General features: G+C 34.7%; 4 protein-coding genes and 1 long non-coding RNA gene across 10 annotated transcripts in view; 1 reads left to right on the forward strand and 4 right to left on the reverse strand.

Annotated features, from left to right (window-relative positions):
• Positions 1–26,841, forward strand: part of cadm2a (cell adhesion molecule 2a) — a 511,389-nt gene that overhangs the window by 367,598 nt on the left and 116,950 nt on the right. The window lies entirely within an intron of this gene.
• Positions 1,441–25,268, reverse strand: LOC307152060 (uncharacterized protein; the record flags this gene model as incomplete). The annotated part of the gene is made up of 5 exons (XM_079860454.1): positions 1,441–3,370; positions 3,477–3,583; positions 3,702–3,829; positions 4,015–4,434; positions 25,091–25,268. 5 exons carry the CDS (start codon positions 25,266–25,268, stop codon positions 3,190–3,192), a joined length of 1,014 nt encoding a protein of 337 aa, XP_079716580.1. The 3' UTR covers positions 1,441–3,189.
• Positions 8,832–11,491, reverse strand: LOC307152734 (uncharacterized protein). The gene is made up of 5 exons (XM_079861631.1): positions 11,275–11,491; positions 10,837–11,172; positions 10,524–10,651; positions 10,241–10,347; positions 8,832–10,129 (listed from the first exon to the last, which is right to left on the reverse strand). Exons 1-5 carry the CDS (start codon positions 11,387–11,389, stop codon positions 9,949–9,951), a joined length of 867 nt encoding a protein of 288 aa, XP_079717757.1. The 5' UTR covers positions 11,390–11,491; the 3' UTR covers positions 8,832–9,948.
• Positions 14,706–17,031, reverse strand: LOC307152745 (C-type lectin domain family 10 member A-like). Of its 2 annotated transcripts, none has more exons than XM_079861645.1 (5): positions 16,968–17,031; positions 16,636–16,866; positions 16,329–16,456; positions 16,107–16,213; positions 14,706–15,995 (listed from the first exon to the last, which is right to left on the reverse strand). In XM_079861645.1, the coding sequence occupies exons 3-5, from the start codon at positions 16,419–16,421 to the stop codon at positions 15,830–15,832; spliced, it is 366 nt and encodes a 121-aa protein (XP_079717771.1). In that variant the 5' UTR covers positions 16,422–16,456; positions 16,636–16,866; positions 16,968–17,031; the 3' UTR covers positions 14,706–15,829. The 2 variants fall into 2 exon arrangements, with proteins under 2 accessions (XP_079717771.1, XP_079717770.1); XM_079861644.1 differs by lacking the exon at positions 16,968–17,031 and having other exon boundaries at positions 14,778–15,416; positions 15,909–15,995; positions 16,636–16,667.
• Positions 23,186–24,590, reverse strand: LOC307152746. Its single transcript, XR_013820041.1, has 3 exons — positions 24,427–24,590; positions 24,210–24,316; positions 23,186–24,103 (listed from the first exon to the last, which is right to left on the reverse strand). It is a non-coding gene; the product is annotated as an uncharacterized lncRNA (long non-coding RNA).

Consider the following 26,841-nt stretch of genomic DNA (forward strand, 5'->3'; position numbering starts at 1 on the left):
ACTCTTTCACAAACCCTAAGCGTCCCGCCGGCGGGACGGCACCCCATGAAAAAAATTCATAATCAAATTACTAAGCAACCACTGAATGATATGATACAAAATAGGTATCATTTTAAAGCTTAGAATCTCAGCTTTTCAATGCACCTATACATTTTATTCAACTCCTAAAAGGTGCTGAGTTATTCTTTTAGAACGGATTATACCGCCGGAGGGCGCCCCCTAGCTATGGAAAAAATTAATTGTCATATTTTTCAAAACTACTGCATTGATCAACACAAAATAGGCATCATTTGAAAGCTTAGAGTCTAAACTTTACAATGAATGTAGCCATTATGATTATCTACAAAGTAGTGCTGAGTTATTTGCTGATAAAATGATTTTTTTTTAATACATAATTTATGAGGAAGAGGAAATTATTATGTACTGCAATGTGTCAAAAACATCATACTGCTCAGATAGTCATGTGTCATATGTCATTTGAAAGGTCTCAATGAGTAGAATACAACAAGCATAATTGTTTCAGGCTTTTACTAAACTTGAGCAAGGTTTTTGTAAAATAAGCCCCTCAAGAGACCCATGGGTAAACCATATATGGATGCTGAATTTTAGACACATTTCCGCTTGTAACTTCATGAAACATGCTCCGATTGTGGAAAATGACACATCATTATTTACAGCAGATGCTTACAATTAAAATGAGTCCAAACTCAACGTAATCCATCACTCAGAACTAAAGATATTCCTCATGGAGTTCTAATTCACAAAAAATACACAAACGCACGTAGCCAAGCGAGGTAGCTTAGACTTGGCCTTTTTACTCGTATCTTCATGAAACATACATCGATCATGAAAAATGACACATCGTTATTTACAGCAGGAGCTCATGATTAAGACGAGCCCAAACTCATCAGTCAGATCTAAAGATATTCTTCATGGCGTTCTAACACAGAAAATACCAAAGACGTACCTAGCCAAATATATACTCATGAAGCACTCGCGTTTGGTTTTTACTTATAACTTCACGAAGCATGCACATATCGTAGACAAATGCACATCATTATTTTCAGCAGACTCTCACGATTAAAAAGAGCCCAAACTCAGCATAATCCATCACTCATATCTAAAGTTATGCCTCGTGGAGTTGTAACACAAATGCGCACATAGATCTTTATTATAGATGTAGCACTTATGTCGCGTTCTAACTCATAACTCAATGAAGCATGCATCAATTGTGGAAAATGGCACATCATTATTTACAGCAGAATGTTACGATTAAAAAGAGCCCAAACACACCATAATCCATCACTCAGGTCTAAAGATATTCCTTATAGCGTTCTGACACAAAAAAATACCAGAGGCGCACCTATGAAGTAGCAATAGCAGTGATGCTATGTTGTTTTGATGTGACGTTTCAGCTCATAACTCAATGAAACATGCATAGATTGTGAAAAATCGAACATCTTTATTGACAACAGATTCTCACGATTACAAAGAGCCCACACACAACAGAATCCATTGCTTTGATCACGAGATATTCCTCATGAAGTAATGCATACTTGGATAAAAAACAAGTCTCTCATCCTTCCTGGGTGCAAAGTGTTTTCCAATTTTCCCGGAACCGTCCGTGCTCTTTTTCAAACGTGGAATAAAACAAAATATGTATCATTTTAAAGCTTAGAATCTCAGCTTTTTAAAGAATCTAACCACTTCGATCAACTCTGAACGAGTGCTGACTAGTCTCTCTAAACCGGAGTGTACCGCCCGCGTGCGCCACCCATGGCGCCCCCTAGCTGCGAAAATATTCATTATCATATTTTTCAAAAATATTGCCTTGATTCAAACAAAATTGGTGTCATTTGAAACCTTAGAGTCTGAACTTTACAGTGAATGTAGCCTATTTGAAAAACTCCAAAGTATTGCTGAGTTATTTGCTGATAAAGATATAAAAAAAAATTCATAATCTATAAAATACTTTTTTGTACTATGTACTGCAATGTGTCAAAAACATCATACATCTCACGAAACATTCAAAAATCGTTGAAAATGGCACTTCATTTTTTACAGCATATTCATACAATTAAAATGAGCCCAAAATTAACTTTATCTATTGCTTTTATGACAAGATATTCTTCATGGTGAAACACTATAAAAAATGCCCATGAGGGGGCGTCAAGGTCTCAACAAAAATGCTATCTTGGTTCCAAAGGCTGTAACGTTTGATTACTTTATCCAATCACCACAAAATTTTATCCAGATGCAGCTCATATGTAGAGGGACTTCCCCAAAAAAGATTTTTCCTCCTACCTTATTTCCTTCCTGAGTTATTCCATGTCAAATAAGAAAGATATGCATTATCATTATAAAAATTATATTTATTTTTTGTCTTTTATCAGCAGTTTCTCGGCAGAAGAATGTCCAAATGTAATTTAATTTATATTTTCAAAAAATGTGAAAAGTGTTCTTTCAAATGATACCTACCTTTTGACTCTCCTTGCTATAGTTTTGAAGTTATGAGTCTTTAGTTTTGTGTATGTCACTCAGAAAACTCTTTTTTTTATTGCTTTCCAAATGTGTGAGGACTAAACAAAAAGGCTACCTTTGTTCCAAATGCTGTAACTTTTGAGTACTTTATGCGATCACCACAAAATTTGATTCAGATGCAGCTCACATTTAGGGGTACTTCCCCAAAAAAGAAAATTTGTGCTACCATATTTCCTCCCCGAGTTATTGCATGTCAAACAAGAGAGATATGTAAAATCATAATAAAAATTATGTTTTTTTTTTTTTGTATTTATCAGCAGTTTCTCGGCAGGAGAATATCCAAATGTAATGTAATTTATATTTTCAAAAAATTTGAAAAGAGTTCTATCAAACGATACCTACCTTTTGACTCTCCTTGTTATAGTTTTGAAGTTATGAGTCTTTACTTTTTTGTGTGTCACTCAGACAAAAAAACTCCAAAAATGGCTCAGGGTTTAAGGGGTTAAAAACTAAAAGTGTTTCATTGGAATTCACATTAATCTTCAGTGAACATTAAGCCCCGCCTTCTTTGATCTGATTGGTCCATAATTTTGACATTGACGAGCGCTGTTAGACCGTTGAGGCAGAAAAGCCTAAAAACGCTTTAGATGATTTAGTTATTACAGAAGTGTTGTACTGTTAAATGTGTCAAAAAGGTGTGTGATGTTCCTATGGCAGTGTGAGTTGTGAAATACTCTTCTCACAGATCCATTGAAAAGCTGAATTACATGTAAAATCAAGCCATCCGGATAAAGTTGGCCACCTTTGGTTACGATCCGCAGTCAGAGCACAGTTCTCTCCTGTACCTCCATTAGGCTCTTTTGGATATCCAGATGAAGTGCCCCAGAACCTGAAAATACAGATCAGCATTAGATGTTCAGTGCTGCTTTCTGTGTGATATGATACTGACTGTGAGAATCATTTATTAGATATTAATCAGTTCAGTGTTTTCTCACCCAGAGGTCAGTGTGCTGTCATCAACCCATTTCCATGTTCCCTCCACATCACTGTCAGTCAGACCAATCCAGACTGCAGCAGAACCAGTCATGTTCTTCACAAAATCCTGAGCAGATGAAAAAATTGTACATTTATATCATAAACTGACAAAAGACGCATTTCATCTGACCATCTATTAATTAGCTGTCACACACACACACACACACACACAATCTCTCACTCACTTGTTCTTCTCTGTTGTTTATGATGATCAGATCTGCTCCTCTCTCTGTACAGTATCTTCTGCTCTCAGTCCAGCTCTTCGTCTCATTCGACATGTAGTAAAAACTGGATTTATTGTAAGTCCATCCATCTGTAAACAACCAGTTCAGCTGTTAAATCTTTATTCCCATTACACTCACCTGTCAGTAACTTATAACAGATAGTAAACTCATAGATTGTGTACACTGAATGTTACTGAGAGCACAAACCAGCTGCATCGTGCTTTAAAAATGTCTGCTGTATAGAAAATAACTACATAAATTAAAGAAAATTTACCATAACTCTGAAGATAATTTATTAGCTGGTCTCTCTCATTGGTCAGGTTGTTGTTCTTTATTCTTAGCCCATCTCTCTCTTCTGTGAGGTTGGTATTGTTGGTCAGTAGCTGATCTCTCTCTTCTGTCAGGTTGGTGATGTTGGTCAGTAGCTGATCTCTCTCTTCTGTGAGGTTGGTAATGTTGGTTAGTAGCTGATCTCTCTCTTCTGTGAGGTTGGTAATGTTGGTTAGTAGCTGATCTCTCTCTTCTATGAGGTTGGTAATGTTGGTTAGTAGCTGATCTCTCTCTTCTGTGTAGTTTGTGCTCTTTGTATGGATGTGAACACACAGCACTATGACTGCAGTCAGCAGAAGAACACACAGCAGCCCCAAACACACTGCAGCTGCTCTGGAGATTCTGTTCCTCACAGAATCACTTCCTGAAAATAAAATATATGATTTGAATATCTTCTTTAGCATTCAATAGTATTAAAAAGCCTTTAAAAAGTGTTTGTGCCTTCAAATATTTGTGCTATTATTTTAATGAGGAAAAGTATTAATTATTAACTGTAAAATGTACCTGTAAGTTCAGGTGGCTGGAGTCTCATTGCAATTGAGTGTCCTTTGTCTCTCGTGATTTTACCTCTTATTGAATCAGCATTTTCATAGATATCACCGGTCTTCATTTGTCTCGCTCCTCTATCCGTTTTCTGAGTCATACCTGTATTTACTTTCAGAAGGTTCCAGTGAAGGTGAGAGTGTTCTAAAATATAACTTTTTTATTTTATTTGAGTTAACAAATAAAGAAAATAACTAGCTAATACTAGCAGCTGAGGTGGACCTTATTATATTCCCGATATATGTCCTGATGTGTGGAAAAGTATTTATAAGTATAGGTGCAGGAAGTTCAGCTCACCACAGAATGTCAGAGGGGCTTGTATTGACATAAGTTTAATGATTATAACTGGAACCTGCCACTGTTTGATTATTCAAAATATTACGGCCAAACTTTCCAAAACTGATTTTTCTGGAAGGTTGAACTATTATGTTCTTTGGCTCCAAAATGTCCTTCTGTAAGTCATGGAAACATAATTTGCATGGGATAATGTAGGGGTGAAATAGTAACTAGTAATACATGAAATTTATGTTATAAACATTGTGGAAGTTTTAACTCATGAATACACACGTTTATTTATATTACTGAATATAATTACACTATTAATTATGCATTTTTTGGGTAATTATCATATTTGAGTGCATAAAAGTTTGTGTTGTGAGTGTAATGGATTTATTTTAAAGCTATAATATTACATTTAGTTTATTACAGAATAGCATAAAAAAGCAAAGTGTCCTTTAAACAATAAAATAACAATGTTAAGATTGTATGTAAATTAACAATGTTTATCATTCTCCATGTTACCTAAACTGATAAATTCACTTTTATTTGTCAATTAGTTGTTTCCAAATAGCACACTTCAAGTTAAATAATCATTAACACACTTGAAGTAGGGTGAATTCAGGTAATCTGGGAAATTTTTTGAAATTTTGACTTTTGACCGGATACATGCTCATATATAATAACACTATTAGTGTTTTTGTGCCAAAAAAAAAATAAAAATAAAATGTGTGCTGCATTCACTCACAAAAATAAATGTTTTATGTATTTATGGTTGGAAATTTACAAAATCTTATCATGTAACATGATCTTTACTTAATATCCTAATGATTTTTGCCATAAAAAAAAAAAAAAAAAGGTTAAGTTTGACCCATATAATGTATTGTTGGCTATTGCCACAAATATAGCTACCCGTGCTACTTGTGACTGGTTATGTGATCCAGAGTCACATATATACTTTTAATACTTTTAAGGTCCCCAAACAATTTTTGTTCTGAGTTCTTTTGGGAACTTAACTGGGGGCATCAGATCACACTAAACTTCACGTCTTGACTTCTAAAGTAAATATATGAAAGTGTTTGCTGATTTTACCTTCTATATATATTTCTCTTCACATAGTTCAGGAAATATGCCAGTTAATTATTGAAGACAAGTAAATTGCCATTGCATTAATGTTACGAAAAGCAGCAAGACTTTGTAGATAACTGTTGTATGAAAATTAATTGTGAAAAGTTGTGTATTTGTAATTGTGTACAGTATATGTGTGTAGTAGCATGCATCGATAGGTTGTCACAGTATTTTCTGGCCCCTTGATACATTTAAAGCAAAACCTTAGGTGACTATATGGTAGTGTTTCAGTGGATCACAATGGATTTGTTGTTTGATTAACATTAATGACATATAGACAACAGCAGCTATTTATAGCTTTCACTTTAAGACCGATTGCACGGATCCAGTATAATGATGCACATCCTTCTCTTGTTCTCTTTCTCTTGTTCTCTTCTCTTTTCTCTCTTGTCATCCGTGTTACATTTCATCTGCAATAACAATGTGGACTTTTAGAAAGATCCGTTTGACCATTAACTTTTAAATGCATCATTATCCATTAATATGAGGAGAGTTCTCCACATGATAGACCCACGACTGCAGATCAACGTGCTTCTGCATTTCTCTCCGATACAGTAGGAAATGAAATATGAAGGATGGTAACTGTGACAAGATGATTGACAGGCCAGTTTACTGTGACAGGATGCGACAGAGAGCAACCGTTAAAGACAATGTTGTATGATACATGATACTTGCATTTTAACTATCACATCTCTGTCACAAATGGGTTTTAATGAGTGCATGATGATGGAGATTAAAAAAAACCAAAATTAATAGTAAATCTACTGGATAACAGGTAAGAGAAACAGCATAACACAATCACGTAAATCATAGATGACTCAGAACAAAGGGAGTTGATGGCTTAAATACATAGGGTAAGATAACCCCCCGCACAAAAAATAAATATTATTTATTTTTCCGTCTGTATCATCTCAGTGAGCTTTTGTGAGGTTTTATGCATGCGCAGTGAGGTGAATTTAGCGTTTTCCTAAAGTTTCTCATTCACACTGAAACGTCGGAAAACGCCTGAAAATGCTAGTGTGTATGGAGAGCGTTTTTAAACGAAAACGCCATTTTCAAATGTATCTGGATGAATGTAGACATAGCCTATGGGTGCTTCTCAATACTCAAATTGATGCTTCCTCGTTTCCTCGCTCCTTCGTCCTCCAGCCTGTGACCCGGAAACTGATCGTACTCAGCCATCTTGAAGTACATCTCAATTCTCTAATTGCACCGCAAGGAGGCAGTGACCGCAGATACACAATGAGGAGTGAGGAAGCTTCCCGAGGAGTCATAAGCGAGGATACACCGGTGTATCCTTTCCTTGCATCCTAAATGGGTGGAGCTAAGATGCGAGGAAAGGTAGTGAGGGAAGAATGAGAATGCACTTGCACCCAATTGCCACTTGCAGTCGGGGGCGGAACTGAAAATGGAACTGACAAGTCGGACACTTACTGCTGCCCATACAGGGTTTTTCATGCATTTAAATTTTTGGGCGGCCGCCATAACAAATTTTTGTTCCACCAATGCCTTATTTGATCAGTCATTATGATTTATGAGCGATGACTGCTGTGCTTGTGATAGGGCGCATGTTAACCGAGGGAGAGAATGAGCAAGGCCCCGATCACACAAAACGCGTTTTTCAGGTTTCGAAAACGCGAGGCGCACAGCACTGCCCCGATCACACAGAACGAGCAGTGCGCTGCATTTTTTATGTTGCTAGGCAACCACCGAAACAACTGTCCTGTCAGTCAAGTAAACATTAAATCAGCCTTTTATTAACTTTATTTACTTTCTGTTAACATTGTGGTAGTTACGGTTCGTGAAGTCGTTAAGCTCCTGGTAACCCGCAAGAGCGCCACAAGTTTATCCTCCATCATCGCACTCTCCGGGCGTTCAAAGCAACTGTAGCTTTCATCACTACAACGGAAGGCCCACCTCTCCATTCATTCGATTGGACAGTGGAAAAAAAACATGATGATGTCCGGCGCTTTTTCTGCTCGGAGTTGCTTTTTTTTCAACTGCAAAAATGTGAGGTGCTGCAGGCGGTAAAACATGAGGCGCATGAATAGAAACCGTGAGGCGCGCATAAATAGCGCACAGAACGCTCACTGCCATAGGAAAACAATTTTAAAAAGATGCATCTCACTGCAAAAAACGTGTATATGTATATATATATATATATATATATATATATATATATATACAGTATATATAAACATATCTCCAAGCTGATTTTTTAAGGAAATTGGTAAAAGGCAGATTCAAACTTTTTTTGAATCTGATCAGTCATGTCAAAAGTAATATCCATTGTTCTTACTCTCACACTAGTTATCAGCTTTATATCTTTTGTCAATTTGTCTAGTCCAACCAGTTGGGCAGAGTGAGTGTATGTCAAACTATTTGAACTTGAATTTGAAATATACACACACCGTTTTAAATATGTTACATTTGGTGGGGGGAGTTACTAAATAATTATCACATTTACATTTGTGTGCTGTCATAGTCTTGATTTCTTATAAAATGTGGGGAGAAAAATGTTTTAGTAATAAACAATGAGTAGATATGTGTATTCAAATAAAATAGATGTTTTATTTTAAATGTAGTTTATTGCAGAATAACAATTAAACAAAAAGCTGCCAAAACTTCAACAAGCAAATTTTCTCAACACAATACTTGAAGAGATAGTTCATTATTTATGATGATGCTTGAAATCATAAATAATGATTTCAAATTATTATTATTATAAACCATTCAATGATTTCAAATTATTATTATTATAAACCATTCAAATTCAGTTTTTTTTTTTTAGATGAACTTTAATGTTTATCGGGTAAAGGATGTGTTTGTAAAGCACTGTATTTACTTTAGATCAGGGGTGCCCAGTCGGTAGAGGGCTTTATTGAGACCCAACGCAAATCTCGCGAGAGCGGGTGGTATTACCTTTGCTGCAGGTGGAAGTGGGTGATCATATAATACAAGGCTGGTCCTGCGATTTGCCGCTTAACAAGAAAGGAGTCAACAAATAAAGTTCACCTCAGTCAATTAGTAACATTTTCTTCATTCATAGCAGGCTAGGCCAAGTGATTCATGTTTCTTAGTATTATTTATTTTCTTTTTGCTATATGTTAATTATCTAGGCTACATAAATGCCTGTGATATCTATGAGGTTTTTATTTCCTATTTATTTTATATTTATTAAAATAAATATAGCGGGCGGGCGGGAGCGGGCGGTAATGGTCAGACATTCAGTGGGAGTGGGCAGGGGTCTATTGGATGGTCACTGTCCTGAAGACTTCAGCTCTATCTTATTTTTCATTTAACCCACATTTAAGTCGTGATCTTTAATGCATGCATGAAATGCACGCTGTTAATGCAAACACTGTTGAATCATTTATAGTTATTGTATGAAAAAAACCTAGGCCTATATTATATCACAAAACATAATTACATCTACATATAATTACAACCCTAGTGAATAACTGTACATGGCGAATTAAGTTGTATGCGTATGCCCTACAAAACATAAATCTGTGATTTATGAAGAATCATTTTGTTATTTGCAAAACAAATGTTGAGGTGTCTCGTCCATCAGCTGATCTGAAATGATCTACTGTAATGAAGATGAACGTAACGTTTAATAAGCAGGGGAGGTTCCCAACTTTAAAAAAAAAAACAAACAAAAAAAAAAAACTTTTAAATGTTTAGGATGTTTGCGTTGTAAGAAGGGATACTCGCTAGGTAATGTTTTCTCATTAAAATCCTATGATTTCCTTTTAATTTAATAGAATGTGAATTAAAATACTAGGGAATATCAATATGGGGGATGGTGGCTTCACTTTTTATGACATCAATCCAATCATTTATATAAATCAGCGGGGCGTCCTCCAGGAACAAGGTTGAGAAACACTGCTTTAGAAGTTTTGTTCTGTTAAACAGATGTGTGATGTTCCTATGGCAGTATGAGTTGTGAAATACTCTTCTCACAGATCCATTGAAAAACTGAATTACATGTATGATCAAGCCATCCGGATGAAGTTGGCCACCTTTGGTTATGATCCGCAGTCAGAGCACAGTTCTCTACTGTACCTCCATTAGGCTCTGTTGGAGATCCAGATGAAGTGCCCCAGAAGCTGAAAATACAGATCAGCATTAGATGTTCAGTGCTGCTTTCTGTGTGATATGATACTGACTGTAAGAATCATTTATTAGATATTAATCAGTTCAGTTCAGTGTTTTCTCACCCAGAGGTCAGTGTGCTGTTATCAACCCATTTCCATGTGTTCTCCACATCACTGTCAGTCAGACCAATCCAGACTGCAGCAGAACCAGCCATGTTCTTCACAAAATCCTGAACAAATGAAACAGTTGCACATTTATATCATAAACAGACAAAAGATGCATTTCATCTGTCCATCTCTTATTTAGCTATCACACACACACACACACACACACACACACACACACACACACACACACACACACACACACACACACACACACACACACACACAATCTCTCACTCACTTGTTCTTCTCTGTTGTTTATGATGATCAGATCTGCTCCTCTCTCTGTACAGTATCTTCTGCTCTCAGTCCAGCTCTTCGTCTCATTCGTCATGTAGTAAAAACTGAATTTATAGTAAGTCCATCCACCTGTAAACAACCAGTTTAGCTGTTAGCTCTTTATTCCCATTACACTCACCTGTCAGTAACTTATAACAGATAGTAAACTCATAGATTATGAACACTGAATGTTACTGAGAGCACAACCCAACTACATCATATTTTTTAAATGTCTGCTGTATAGAAAATAACTACATAGATTAAAGAAACTTTACCATAACTCTGAAGATTATTTCTTAGCTGGTCTCTCTCATTGGTCAGGTTTTTGTTCTTTATTCTTAGCCCATCTCTCTCTTCTCTGAGTCTGGTATTGTTGGTCAGTAGCTGTTTTTTCTCTTCTGTGAGTCTGGTAATGTTGGTTAGTAGCTGATCTCTCTCTTCTGCGAGGTTGGTAATGTTGGTTAGTAGCTGATCTCTCTCTTCTGTGTAGTTTGTGCTCTTTGTATGGATGTGAACACACAGCACTATGACTGCAGTCAGCAGAAGAACACACAGCAGCACCAAACACACTGCAGCTGCTCTGGAGATTCTGTTCCTCACAGAATCACTTCCTGAACACCACAGATATGATGTTATTTTCTTTTTTTTATCAATTTAACACAGCACACATCAACTGAAAGTATTAAAAAACGTTGAATTATTAATCTCAGTACCTGTGCATTCAGATGGTTTAATTTGCGTTGAGTCTGTGATCTCTTTTCCAGTTTTACCTTTAATAACGTCATCATTTTCGTAGATCTCATCAGTTTGTCCATCTTTTCTGTGCATTTTGCAGGTTGTACTCCTTTCTATATTTTCATTTACACTTTCAGTCAGTTTCAGTGTCGTCTAGAAGCCAACAAACTAACTCTAGTTTCTCTCCTGGAGCGGACTGTGTTTTGTTCCTCAGCTGTTTTTATATGTCAAGTATTTATGCAGAAAGGAACTGTTTATTTGTGGAAATGTTTCTATTATTTATGCATAAAGGAACTTCAAACCACCACAGAAGTACACTATTTTTTTCTCAACAATGTAGATTTTGAGTTCATTTTAATGGGTTTTAAATACACATATTAAAGAGAAATCATTCAATATCTTTGTTTCAATTCATTCCTGTTCATTTTGACAGTGGGTGCCATTGAAAAACTTCTGCAGCTTTTTAAATGTTTATATTGTTGCTGGTACATAAAAGTCCAGACTGGTGATCAGTTTATGGTTTTAGCAGCGGCTGCTTTTAAATGCTCTTCAATAATTGTGAGTTATTTGATGATTTTCAAGGAGGTGGACTTAAAAGAACTACTGTCAAAACCTTTTTATTCATATCTGTTTAAGTTCATCCAAACCAAAAGATCTGTTGGTGTTCCTAGTGCAGTTGGCTAAAATACTTTTTTTTATTTAAAAGAGTCATCTAAAGACATCATTCTTGATATAGTATCCAAGCCACTCATAACAAAATTTTGATTATGTAAAAAACCAACAACATTACAATTTAGCTTTCTGTACTTTATTTAAACAAGCATTCATTACAGCAAAAAAAAAAAAAAAAAATTGACAGTAAGGTTATAGTCTATATTGTCTTTAATTAATCAGTTCTGTAATGTTATAAGTTAAAGGTAATGACGATAAGGAAGCTTCACTTTAACTTTACTTTGTCCACAGTGTCAACAACTCTCATATCAGCATAATGCATATAATGTATAGCGAAATAGACAAAGTTTTTGGCTTGTCAGATCACTTTTGATGACACTGTGCATCACTTTTTTTTTATATAAAAAATTTACTGAACCAATGATGATTCTAAAAAAGAAAATACGACCGGTAGTCTACTGTTGCTGGAGAAACAAACACAACTTTAATGCGTAACTGATTGACAGATAAACTGCGCGCTCTTATTTCAGTGCTGTTTTTAATTTGAGCTTACAGTTTGTACATTAGGTTAAAGTAAAAGAGGGTAAACTTTATTATTCAGCTGAACTGGTCATGTTTCAAACACTTTCCTTACTCCATCCACGCACTAAATACACTTCCTTGAAAGAGCGCAGTTTTCTAAAGCTTTTACTTTGACTTCTCGGGTAATGTCAATGGATGTTTTCAAAGCATGTTTTCAGATGCGGCCAAAATTACAACAACAGTGGTTACATATAAATGTATTTTAATTGTTTAATCATAGTTATTGCTATAGGTATTGCTATTATAATGAGCTGATGAGTTGAATCAGGTGTGTTTGATTAGGGAGACAAAGAAAACGTGCAGTGTTGGGGGTCCTCCAGGACAGGTTTGGGAACCACTGCTATATAGGATCATTTTACAATATTTTTGCATTTTTTTAAAAAAGTGGTCTATTCAAAATGTACAAATACATATTACATTACCATATGTTTGTGTAATACATGTGTATGAAATTATCCATGCATATTTATTTAAATAAATGTATTATTAATTTAATTAATATAATCATCTCTTTTAAAAGGACTAAACTGAGAGATTAATGTCTGTTGTGATGTTTAATATGAAAATAAATGTATTTTGTAATATAAGATTAGAAGTGTATTTAACTTATTAACCGTAATCATGATATTTGCATTGTAACTAACTATTACGTGTCACGCACTTTACCCATGAAAAACGCCTACAAGTCACTCCTGGGACTGAACTCAGTAATAATGCAGAGCTTCAACTCCTTTTTAATGCCTTTATTTTATTCAAACTACTTCAAAATATTGGACTGATGTGCAATGACTGGTGATGTAGAACTGAATAATGTACAAATAATAACTGAAGATCACTTTCTTCAGACTGGAGTCTCGCTTGATATTAGGAATGCACCGAAATTAAAATTCTGGGCCGAAACCGAAAATTCTAGATGCATTTGGTTGAAAACCAAAACCAAAAATGACTTTTTAAAAAATAATTATGAATTTCTTATATATATATAATTCTATTATTATTAGAATTTTAAATTAAATACAATCATTTTACTGAATCTGAATAAATGAAAAAAAATACAAGCCAATAAAATAATCTTTATTTTTTAAAGTAACACAACAACTGGACATAAAATAGCCCTATATTAAAATAATATCAATATATCAATATATTATTCTTCATTCAGTTCTGTGCAACAGACTCAGATTTAACAGATTTATTTTTTGACTAATTATCAAAAATAAAGTATAGTTCTAGGACACTATTATTATCAGAACATGTGAGCAGGGAGCGGAGAGGGTTGTGTCATTTTACCAGCATCGCCCGGCTATACCATGTTACAGCACAGTAGGGCTATTGCAAACAGAAGTCTACTACAGAGAAATTTCATGTCGGCACGTTATTTGAGCGGACTTTGCTTTTCCGGTGAGGGTGAATTTTTTTTTCTTTGAGGGGGGGAGGGGGTGGTCTTTTTATTTAAAGAATTAAATAATTAAAGGATTAAAAGATACTTAATGAAATAAAGAAGAAATAATAACGGTAAAAAGTTCTAGATCTAATTATGGCCTATACAGTAGTCAACATTTGAAGTGGATCAAAACCTTTCATCAAGTTATACATGAATTTTGATAATCATTATGAGCACATAACATGACTTATTTTTCCCAGGTTAATAACTCACTTTAACACCAAGCACGTCCCGCATCAGTAAAGCATTTTTCATCACTTGTATTAAAAGCTTTAGCAGCCATGCGCTGTACAGACACATATCATTATAATTTATAACATTATAACTTGTCTTAGGACAACTTTGATGAACTTTTTTGATCCACTTCAAATGTTGACTACTGTTGTGAAATAATCCATCTAAACTCTTTGTAAATAATATTTTATTTAAAAATATGCACACATTCACTCTTGTTTGTATGTCTAATATGTAAAAAAAAAGAAGTGTTGTCTTGTCATTCATTGATAAATGACATCATTTAAATGATTGCATATTTTCAATTCAAAATGGTGAAATTGCATTAAAAAGTTGAATAGTTTGCATATGCATCTGTTACGACCCTTCATGGTTTTACAAGTCTAGGAAGGTAGAAGGGGAACATTATGTCACCCGCCAACAATATTCACTATTATAACACTGGAAAATGAGTGAAACCAGGAAGCAGCAGAGCGTTTGAACACATTTATTAGTTTGAACACATTTATTATGTGCAACTGGTCAAAGGACTGGTCAAATGATCCTAAACATATATATATATAAAAATAATAAAAGGGAATAACTGGACAGTGCCAACTCAAAAAAAAGAATAAAACAAAATAATCTTTCTATACCGTTTTAGACTAACCTAACTAATACAAAAGAAAAATGTAGAAAGGAAAAGTCTTCGACGTCCGAGACGTCGTATCCTTCCCTACTCTAACTATCAAACAAAAGTACAACAAATGGCACATGCCCCTTAACCTAGTGTATTTAAACAGAAAATAAACCTAAGTGCAATGTACGTCACGTGACATCTCTTACCTGTCCCTTTCCCTTTACCATTCCAAAACACAGCGTTACCGCTCTCAAACATTTAGATAAGAAGAATAGTACGGCAACACAACGAGATCTCACATGACCGATTTAAAGCACATTAACAGAGCTTGATAAATTCTCAAATTGAAAACAAGCAGAACCAAATCAAGCTTAACAGAAAAAATGCCGAGCGCACAAAGTCAAATTCACAAACAAAAAGGCCGCTGCCGTCTAATGCGTTCGTGACTCCTTTTATAGTTCCCGGATTTCCGGTAACCATATGACTGGATCTCACTTGCAGACGTCAGCACGCCAGAACCCTCCTCTCAGATGGTTGACAGCCAATCAGGCGACCGATCAGCATATTGCCTGCGAGAGAGAAAGTAAAAAGAAAACGGACAGCGGCAGAAACAATACAAAAGAAACTAGAAACACCAAAGTCGCACAACTTGGTGTCACATAATATCGTAACAGCATCGTTAAATACATCCATCTTAAAACTGTTGTCAGATATTAAATGTTTAGCTACTAATATCCTGCCACACACACACTCTTTCACTTTAAAAACTAAAAGTGTTTCATTGGAATTCACATTAATCTTCAGTGAACATTAAGCCCCGCCTTCTTTGATCTGATTGGTCCATCATTTTCACATTGACGAGCGCTGTTAGACCGTTGAGGCAGAAAAGCCTAAAAAAAGCTTTAGATGATTTAGTTATTACAGAAGTGTTGTACTGTTAAATGTGTCAAAAAGGTGTGTGATGTTCCTATGGCAGTGTGAGTTATGAAATACTCTTCTCACAGATCCATTGAAAAGCTGAATTACATGCAGTATCAAGCCATCCGGATAAAGTTGGCCACCTTTGGTTATGATCCGCAGTCAGAGCACAGTTCTCTCTTGTACCTCCATTAGGCTCTGTTGGAGATCCAGCTAAAGTGCCCCAGAACCTGAAAATACAGATCAGCATTAGATGTTCAGTGCTGCTTTCTGTGTGATATGATACTGACTGTAAGAATCATTTATTAGATATTAATCAGTTCAGTTCAGTGTTTTCTCACCCAGAGGTCAGTGTGCTGTTATCAACCCATTTCCATGTGTTCTCCACATCACTGTCAGTCAGACCAATCCAGACTGCAGCAGAACCAGACATGTTCTTAACAAAATCCTGAGCAGATGAAAAATGTACACATTATATCATAAACAGACAATAGACACATTTCATCTAACCATCTCTCATTTAGCGACTAAACACCATAAATGCACATAAAACTCTCTCTCACTTGTTCTTCTCTGTTGTTTATGATGATCAGATCTGCTCCTCTCTCTCTACAGTATCTTCTGCTCTCAGTCCAGTTCTTATTCTCATTCGACATGTAGTAAAACCTGGATTTATAGCAAGTCCATCCACCTGTAAATAACCAGTTTAGCTGTTAGCTCTTTATTCCCTTTACACTCACCTGTCAGTAACTTATAACAGATAGTACTCATAGATTATGAACACTGGAAGTTACTGAGAGCACAACCCAGCAACATCGTGCTTTAAAAATGTCTGTTGTATGAAATAACAACAAACAAAATAAACTTTACCAAGAATTATAAGTTCATTTCTTAGCTGGTTTCTCTCATTGGTCAGGTTTTCAATTTTGGATATCAGCTGGTTTCTCTCATTGGTCAGGTTTTCATTCTTGGATATGAGCTGTTGTCTCTCTTGAGTGAACGTGACACACAGCACTATGACTGCAGTCAGCAGAAGAACACACAGCAACACCAAACACACTGCAGCTGCTCTGGAGCTTCTGTTCCTCACAGAATCACTTCCTGAACACCACAGATATGATGTTATTTTCTTTATTTATCAATTTAACACAGCACACATCAACTGAAAGTATTAAAAAACGTTGAATTATTAATCTCAGTACCTGTGCATTCAGATGGTTTAATTTGCGTTGAGTCTGTGATCTCTTTTCCAGTTTTACCTTTAATAAAGTCATCATTTTCGTAGATCTCATCAGTTTGTCTATCTTTTCTGTGCATTTTGCAGGTTGTACTCCTTTCTATATTTTCATTTCACTTTCAGACAGTTTCAGTGTCGTCTAGAAGCCGACAAACTAACTCTAGTTTCTCTCCTGGAGCGGACTGTGTTTTGTTCCTCAGCTGTTTTTATATGTCAAGTATTTATGCAGAAAGGAACTGTTGATTTGTGGAAATGTTTCTATTTATGCATAAAGGAACTTCAAACCACCACAGAAGTACACTATTTTTTTCTCAACAATGTGGATTTTGAGTTCATTTTAATGGGATTTAAATACACATATTAAAGAGAAATCATTCAGTAGGCTATCTTTGTTTCAATTCATTCCTGTTCATTTTGACAGTGGGTGCCGTTGGGAAACTTCTGCAGCTTTTTAAATGTTTATATTGTTGCTGGTACATAAAAGTCCAGACTGGTGATCAGTTTATGGTTTTAGCAGTGGGGGCAGGGGGGGCTCAAGCCCCTGACCCTTTTGTCTCAAAATGTATTGTGCCCCTCTCTGATAAATGTAAATAATAATAATTATTAAAATAAATATTATAATAAATAACAATACACTTATACACCATTGCCACGAACAATAGTAATACAAACAAATATTAAATATGATTTTTTTGGCGGAGGTGAAGTGGCTGTAGGCGTTTTTTTTTTTTTTTTTTTTTTTTTTGCAGCACTATGTACGCAGCAGTTCGCCGCGAGTCTTCCAACTGCACGGGCAGCAGGTAACATTAAGCTAATACGGAAAAGTTACATTTATCCTACCATGCTACTGTAAAAATTGCAGCAGCATGTGAGTTATGCTTAACAATCATAAAAGTATGACTCAATTTCAGCCGCATTCTGAGTCTGACAATGTCATTCGTTTTTTGTCCAGGCCATAGCAAGTGTTATTAGCTTGGGGAAATACATCTAGTGAAAGTAAATTTCATGTCCAAGGAAAAGTCCATGTCCAGCTCTAAATTGTAAGGAATTTATATCTTTGATTTCATAGTACACTTTACAATAAGGTTCATTTTGTTTATTATTCATAATATTAACTAACATTAAAGGGGGGGTACAATGGTGTTTCATGTATTCAGAGTTGTTTACAGTGTTAAAGAGATAGATTCTCATGCTAAACATGGGCAAAGTTTTAAAAAAATATTTTTGGACGAATAACGGAGAATTTCTATGCTGAAAATCTTACTTCCGGGTTGGTACAAGTTTCGGCTGTTTTTTTTTAGATCGTGGATCTAATGACGTAGATAAGAGTGGAACTCCTTATATGAGCATTTCTCTCGGAAAAGCGCGCCCGCGAGCACGTCGACTAGAGGAGAGCGAGACCGCGCACATCAACGCGCTTCAACAGGAAATCATCGGCAGCGCTGCATAGGATTTGTTCAAGAATGTCTCCAAAAAAGTGTGTATTTGGATGTGAGGGAAAGCTTACCGTGTTCAGCTTCCCAAAGAACCCAGTGTTACAGGAACAGTGGATGCAGTTTGTTTTTCCGGGGCAGCAACGGAGTGTAGGAAGTGCGGTTGTGTGTTCTGGCCATTTCAGTGACGAATGTTTTATTAACAAGGCTCAGGTCGACGCTGGATTTGCAAATCGTTTGCTATTAAAACGTGGAGCGGTCCCAGTGATAAAAGACCCCATTCATGTAAGTACAACTGGATCAGATTTCTGTCTTTTGCTGGAAATCAAGCACTACCGCTTGACTATAGCTCCGCCTCCAGGACCTCGGCTTTTTCCGGAGAGAATCGGAAAGCTGTATTTTTCTTTTCTAAATATAATAAAACTAAACACTTTTTTGAGATATTAAGGATGCACTACTACTCTATAGGTACTCAAGATTAACATGAGATTAGGTGAAACTGTGCATGTTATGTACCCTTTAACTAATCATGAGCAAAACAACTAAAAACATTACAGATCATGTACAAAGTAAAAAATCATCAATTTCCAGAAAGTATCCAAGGGTTGTTCACAGAAAGAGAATGCCAACATGACTTAAGGGGAACTTATAATTCAAAAAGATCATATGGACCAATGCAAAATACCATTGTATTTCAGTTAAAGGTGTAAATCTATGGAATAGCTGTCATGAGGAACTAAAAATATGTGGGGCACTTAATAAGTTAAAGAAACTATTTAAAAATAATGCACTGAAACTATATGAAACCATTTAAAGAATGATAAATGAACAAGCTGCTTTTGTTGTATTTGGATTGTGCAATGGTATTGCATAGGAAATACTAATGTTTTTGTATTCGGTTTATATTTGTTTGTCAACATAATGATGTAAGACAATAATTATTTTTATTTTTTATTAAAATATGAGATGTTTTTAAAAGGTAGGCATTATAAGCAAGAGCTTCAGCCTACACCTGTTTCAGACTGTGCTGTTGTTTGTTAGCTCAACTGTGTCTGAAACTAAACTAAACATTTGTTAGGCTACTGTAGGCCTATTTGTTAATCTTAGTTAATAATAATACAACTTTTAATTGTTTGTTCATGTTATGTCACAGTCAGTGCATTAACTAATGTTAACAAATACAACTTTTGATTTTAATAATGTTTTAGTAAATGCTGAAATTAATATTAACTAAGATTAATAAATTGTGTAGAAGTGTAGTTCATTATTATAGTTCATGTTAACAAATTTAACTAATGAAACCTTATTGTAAAGTGTTACTGATTTCATGATAGCTAACACTTTATTGAATACATAGGCCTACAATTTATAACATCAACATAACTAAACATGAATTCCTCATAATTACCGACTTGATTCTCTGTTTTGTTTGGTAAAGTAAATAATAATTAGTTATTGTCACGAAACTGCTCCGAGACTCGAAGGTGAGATCCAATAGCAGCTTTATTAAGGGGCAATCCAGACACGTAATCCAATAAACAGGCAATGGGTCAAAACACATGTAGACAGTCCAAACAAACAAACAAAAAAAAAAAAACAAGACAGGCAGGGGTCAGAGGCAAGAGAGTAATCCAAGGAACAGGCAAGAAATCCGAAAACCAAGAAACAAGAAAACGCTCAGAGTTGCAGTTTGACACTAAACAAAACTTTGCAGTGAGTGAAGGGGTGAACCAGGCTTATATGGGGTGAACTAAACAAGATAATGAGATACAGCTGAATGTGATAATGAGTGCTGATGAGTCCAGGCAGAGAATGATGGGAGATGTAGTCTGTGAGTGAACGTGAAAGTCTGGTGTGGAGTGCCCTCTAGTGGCTCTCAAGGGCACTCCAGCTGGTGACCGTTACAGTTATATTATCATCATTTCCGAGAGAGGCTCTCTGACCTACTGCTGCTCTCCATCGAGAGAGATATTCCAAATAATTGTGAGGAAGTCATTAAAATATATAAAACACAACAGACAGACGGGTACTGCTTTAAATACAGGTGATTTATGTTAAAAAATAAATGTTTTTCAAAAAAAGTGCCCTTTTTGGTCCTTCCGCCCCTGCCCCGGAGGAGGTCTGTGCACGCCACTGATTTTCAAGGAGGTGGACTTAAAAGAACTACTGTCAAAACCTTTTTATTCATATCTGTTTAAGTTCATCCAAACCAAAAGATCTGTTGGTGTTCCTAGTGCAGTTGGCTAAAATATATATTTTTTCATTAAAAAGAGTCATCTAAAGACATCATTCTTGATATAGTATCCAAGCCACTCATAACAAAATTTTGATTATGTAAACCAACAACATTACAATTTAGCTTTCTGTACTTTATTTAAACAAGCATTCATTACAGCAAAAAAAAAAAAAAAAATTGACAGTAAGGTTATAGTCTATATTGTCTTTAATTAATCAGTTCTGTAATGTTCTAAGTTAAAGGTAATGACGATAAGGAAGCTTAACTTTAACTTTACTCTGTCCACAGTGTCAACAACTCTCATATGCCCCCCCCCCCCCCCCCACATTAAAAAATGTAAGTTTTAATATAGGCAGATGCTATTTGCACTAACTGAAAACATTAGTAACTAATTACACTGTGCAAATAACAAACTTATTTGTTTGCACTAAGTGTGAATAGTGACAGATACCATTTGCACCTCAGTGTATTGTAGTACATTATCATAGTATAAAAAAACCAACATATTCAGATATGATAATATATCTAAAGGCCTATGAGTCTATTCATTTACCGGCAGGCACATTATTTCAACTTTTCAAATAATTTCTTCAAGTTTATGTAAAATAAACATTTTATTTCCTAATCCTAAATGGAGAACTTGTTCGTATATGCATTCACCTTTACTATTTCTTTAAAAAATGCTGATCGTGTTGGTAACTACTCCGTGAATCCTTAAATTATTTTTACAACACTGGCAAAGATCGTTTACACTCTTCTTCGTCTTCTACTTCTTCCAGCGTGCCTGCAGTTGAGTTCTGTTGACAACTATGCATTGCTAAACACTTACTCCATTGCTCTGATTGGTTGTAGGTCTATCCAATTGAGTGCAGAGGCATTTTCTTTCCTGGTTCGGTTGAAACACGCCTCATAATCACAGCCCAATGGAGCAGTATCAGACTCACATTCTGACTAGAATCTGAGTATGACGACGTCAGCCTAATAGTTATCAGCTCTGTGTCTTTTTGCAAGTTATCTAGTCCAACCAGGCAATGGTGGGAGGAGTTTGGAGTTTCACTCTAATAATAATTTATAAAAATATTTTTCACCTTCATGTTTTTCTGTAAAAGTTTGGATTACTTATATCGGGGCTTTTTTTAATATATATATAATAATGAATGAGTAGATGTGTATTCAAAACAAAGAGATGTTTTATATTAAATTTAGTTTATTGCAGAACAACAACGTTTTCAAAACATCAACAAGCACATTTTCTCAATAAAATACTTGAGATATAGTTTTCTCTATATAGGATCATTTTACAATATTTTTGAATTTTTTTAAAAAAAAGTGGTCTATTCAAAATGTACAAATACATATACATTACCATATGTTTGTGTAATACATGTGTATGAAATTATCCATGCATATTTATTTAAATATAAATGTATTATTAATTTAATTAATATAATCATCTTTTTTAAAAGGACTAAACTGAGAGATTGATGTCTGTTTGATGTTTTTATTTCTTTTCATAAAGATGTTTGGTAACACTTTATAATAACTGCACGCTATTAATCATTAGTTAAGCATTAGTTAATTCAGCATTTATAAAGCATTAATAGACATTAATAAGCAGTTTATAAATACAGTTATAAATGCTTTGTTCTTTATTTATAAGCATATCTATAATGTGTTTAATAATTGTATTTTCATACTTTATTTAATGATCAATTTATCATTTCTAAATGAAGTATTGCATTATTTACAAACCGGTTATTTAGGAGATGTCAGTGGTTCATAAGATCACTTAGAAAGTGTAAGTAAATGATTAATAAACTGTTTAAATATATTATTATTCAGACATATAGTAATAATTACTAGTGTGTTAATAAATGCTTTATTAACATGTATTTCTACTGTATTGCATGGTTAATTCAGGTAGTTATTAAGCATTTAGTAGTGGTCAGTTAACTATGTTTGTGAGCTCATCTAAAGTGAGGACTAGTTATGCCTTGTAAAGCATTTATAAAGGAGATTTAAAGACTCAGTTTTCTTCTAAACAGAAAAAGGAAACAAACACAGTGATAAAGAACATAAAAATATTTAACAGCCTTTAAATCTCCTTTATAAATGCTTTACAAGGCATAACTAGTCCTCACTTTAGATGAGCTCACAAACATAGTTAACTGACCACTACTAAATGCTTTATAACTACCTGAATCTACTACATTTACTTACACTTTCTAAGTGATCTTATTAATCACTGACAACATCTTTTGTAAATAATGTAACTGCTTTGTAAATAATGCTATACTTCATTTAGAAATGATAAATTGATCATTAATAAAGTATGAAAATACAATTATTAAACACATTATAGATATGCTTATAAATCAAGAATAAAGCTTTTATAGCTGTATTTATAAACTGCTTATTAATGTCTATTAATGCTTTATAAATGCTGAATTGACTGTTTAGTAATGATTAACTAATGATTAATAGCATGCAGTTATTATAAAGTGTTACCAGATGTGTTTGTGATTTCTTTTTATTTAAAGAAATTAAATAATTAAATGATTAAAAGATACTTAATGAAATAAAGAAGAAATAATAATGGTAAAAAGTTCTAGGTCTAATTATGGCCTATACAGTAGTCAACATTTGAAGTGGATCAAAACCTTTCATCAAAGTTATACATGAATTTTGAACAATATACATTCTTGTCGGTAACTTTTTTGATCCACAAATGTTGACTCTGTAGTTGTCAAATAATCCATCTAAACTCTTTGTAAATAATATTTTATTTAAAAATATGCACACATTCACTCTTGTTTGTATGTCTAATATGTAAAAAAAAAAATAAGTTAAAAAATAAGTGTTGTCTCGTCATTCAGTGATAAATGACATAATTTAAATGATTGCATATTTTCAATTCAAAATGGTGAAATTGCATTAAAAAGTTGAATAGTTTTGTGTGCATCGTTAAATACATCCATCTTAAAACTGTTGTCAGATATTAAATGTTTAGCTACTAATATCCTGCCACACACACACTCTTTCACTTTAAAAACTAAAAGTGTTTCATTGGAATTCACATTAATCTTCAGTGAACATTAAGCCCCGCCTTCTTTGATCTGATTGGTCCATCATTTTGACATTGACGAGCGCTGTTAGACCGTTGAGGCAGAAAAGCCTAAAAACGCTTTAGATGATTTAGTTATTACAGAAGTGTTGTACTGTTAAATGTGTCAAAAAGGTGTGTGATGTTCCTATGGCAGTGTGAGTTGTGAAATACTCTTCTCACAGATCCATTGATAAGCTAAATTACATGTACGATCAAGCCATCCGGATAAAGTTGACCACCTTTGGTTACGATCCGCAGTCAGAGCACAGTTCTCTTCTGTACCTCCATTAGGCTCTTTTGGATTTGGAACTAAAATGCCCCAGAACCTGAAAATACAGATCAGCATTAGATGTTCAGTGCTGCTTTCTGTGTGAAATGATACTGACTGTGAAAATCATTTATTAGATATTAATCAGTTCAGTGTTTTCTCACTCAGAGGTCAGTGTGCTGTTATCAACCCATTTCCATGTTCCCTCCACATCACTGTCAGTCAGACCAATCCAGACTGCAGCAGAACCAGTCATGTTCTTCACAAAATCCTGAGCAGATGAAACAGTTGCACATTTACATCATAAACAGACAATATTTCATCTAACCATCTCTTATTTAGCGACTAAACACCATAAATGCACATACAACTCTCACTCACTTGTTCTTCTCTGTTGTTTATGATGATCAGATCTGCTCCTCTCTCTGTACAGTATCTTCTGCTCTCAGTCCAGCTCTTATTCTCATTCGACATGTAGTAAAAACTGGATTTATAGTAAGTCCATCCATCTGTAAACAACCAGTTTAGCTGTTAGATCTTTATTCCCATTACACTCACCTGTCAGTAACTTATAACAGATAGTAAACTCTTGGATTATGAACAGTGAATGTTACTGAGAGCACAACCCATCTAAATCATATTTTAAAAATGTCTGCTGTATAGAAAATAACTACATAGATTAAAGAAACTTTACCAAAAATGATAAGTTCATTTCTTAGCTGGTCTCTCTCATTGGTCAGGTTTTTATTCTTTATGCTTAGCTGATCTCTCTCTTCTATCAGGTTGGTAATGTTGGTTAGTAGCTGATCTCTCTCTTCTGTGTAGTTTGTGCTCTTTGTATAGATGTGAACACACAGCACTATGACTGCAGTCAGTAGAAGAACACACAGCAACACCAAACACACTGCAGCTGCTCTGGAGCTTCTGTTCCTCACAGAATCACTTCCTGAAAATGGCAGATATTATGCTATCTATTTTCTTCTTCACTTAAAACAATTTATTGTACTTTTATAAAGTAAATGTATTAGCAGTTAATTTCAGTTACCTGTGTGTTGAGGTGTTTGGGTTTTCGCTGTTTGGGTGTCGAAGTCCTCTGTGTCTTTCTTATGTTTTATGTCTCTTACAGCCTCAGCGGTGATGTAGATATCAACTGTCTTCTCTATTCTGTCTTCTGATTCCATCATTGAACCTTTATCCATACCATCATTCACAAGCCCAGACATTCTTAGTTCAGTTTGGATGTATTGGAAGTATTAAAGCTATAAGTCAAATCTAACTAACTAATATCTCACCCGAAGTGCATTTTTGTGCTCCTGATGTCTGTCTGTGTGTCTGTGGTAATATTTTATGTATTTATGTAAAAAGGAACTTGCAACGTGTAGGAAGTTAACACAAATGTCACAATTTTCTGCAATGGGATTGGTTAACTTGAAGCAGTGACATGTTTAGTGTGGCTCTGCAGCACCTTTTATTAACAAATGATATATATATATATATATATATATATACATATACATATACATATAAATATATATATTTATATATATATATATATATACACATATATATATATATATATATATACACATATATATATATATATATATACAGTGCTATGCATAAGTTTAGACACCCATGCTAAAGTTTACTAAAAATAGGAATAAAAAAAATCATCTTTTGGAAATTGAAATTAATGCCTTAATTGAAAAAATTAGGAAAAATCCAACCTTTAAGGACACCAATTTTCTTTGTGAATGAATAATGTATCGTAAATAAATAAATGGTCTTCCTTAAAATACAGGGTGCATAAGTTTGGACACCCCTATGTTAAATTCCCATAGAGGCAGGCAGATTTTTATTTTTAAAGGCCAGTTACTTCATGGATCCAGGATACTATGCATCCTGATAAAGTTCCCTTGGCCTTTGGAATTAAAATAGCCCCACATCATCACATAGCCTTCACCATACCTAGAGATTGGCATGGGGTACTTTCCATAAGATCATCTCTCAATGCAAATCAAACCAGCTATTAGGCTAACTGAAATAAAACCATGCCAATCTCTAGGTATGGTACGATACATTATTCATTCACAAAGAAAATTGGTGTCCTTAAAGGTTGGATTTTTTCCTAATTTTTTCAATTAAGGCATTAATTTCAGTTTCCAAAAGATGATTTTTTATTCCTCTTTTTAGTCAACTTTAGCATGGGTGTCTAAACTTATGCATAGCACTGTATATATATATATATATATATATATATATATATATATATATTCAGTAACACTTTCTCTCAGGCTGTCTATCAGTATTAGGGGAAAATACTTTACAAACTTCAACTTCTCATTCCATTGTCAGATGATCAAGCACATAAGACAGATGAACTCAAATTATGATTTTGGGGAAGCAAATGCTCTTAATTTCTCTTTTATTCAATTGCTCAATGGCATGTGACTCATGGGTTCATTTAAATCAAACAGATATTGAACGCACACAGTGTCAGACATTCTTCTATATTAGAGAATGGCTGTAACTACCGGCTGTCAAGATGCTTCATCATGGTCGCTTTGTTCAGCGACTTCAGAAAAGCTAAACTCAGCAGGCAAGCCAGCTAAAACTATTATGTTGCTAAACTGTCAGACAACTTTTCCCTCCTCTCTGTCGTTTACTTTCTCTTCGTCTCTCAGAGCAATTTCTCCCACCTGAGGTTTTAATTGTCGGAGCAACTGAAGCGACGTGACAGAAGTCATTTTGTGGTCCATTATGTTTGTATGCAAAAGACAGGCCCAACAATTAGCA

This window comes from Squalius cephalus (assembly GCF_949319135.1).
Source record: "Squalius cephalus genome assembly, chromosome: 24".
NCBI classification, from domain to species: Eukaryota; Metazoa; Chordata; class Actinopteri; order Cypriniformes; family Leuciscidae; genus Squalius; species Squalius cephalus.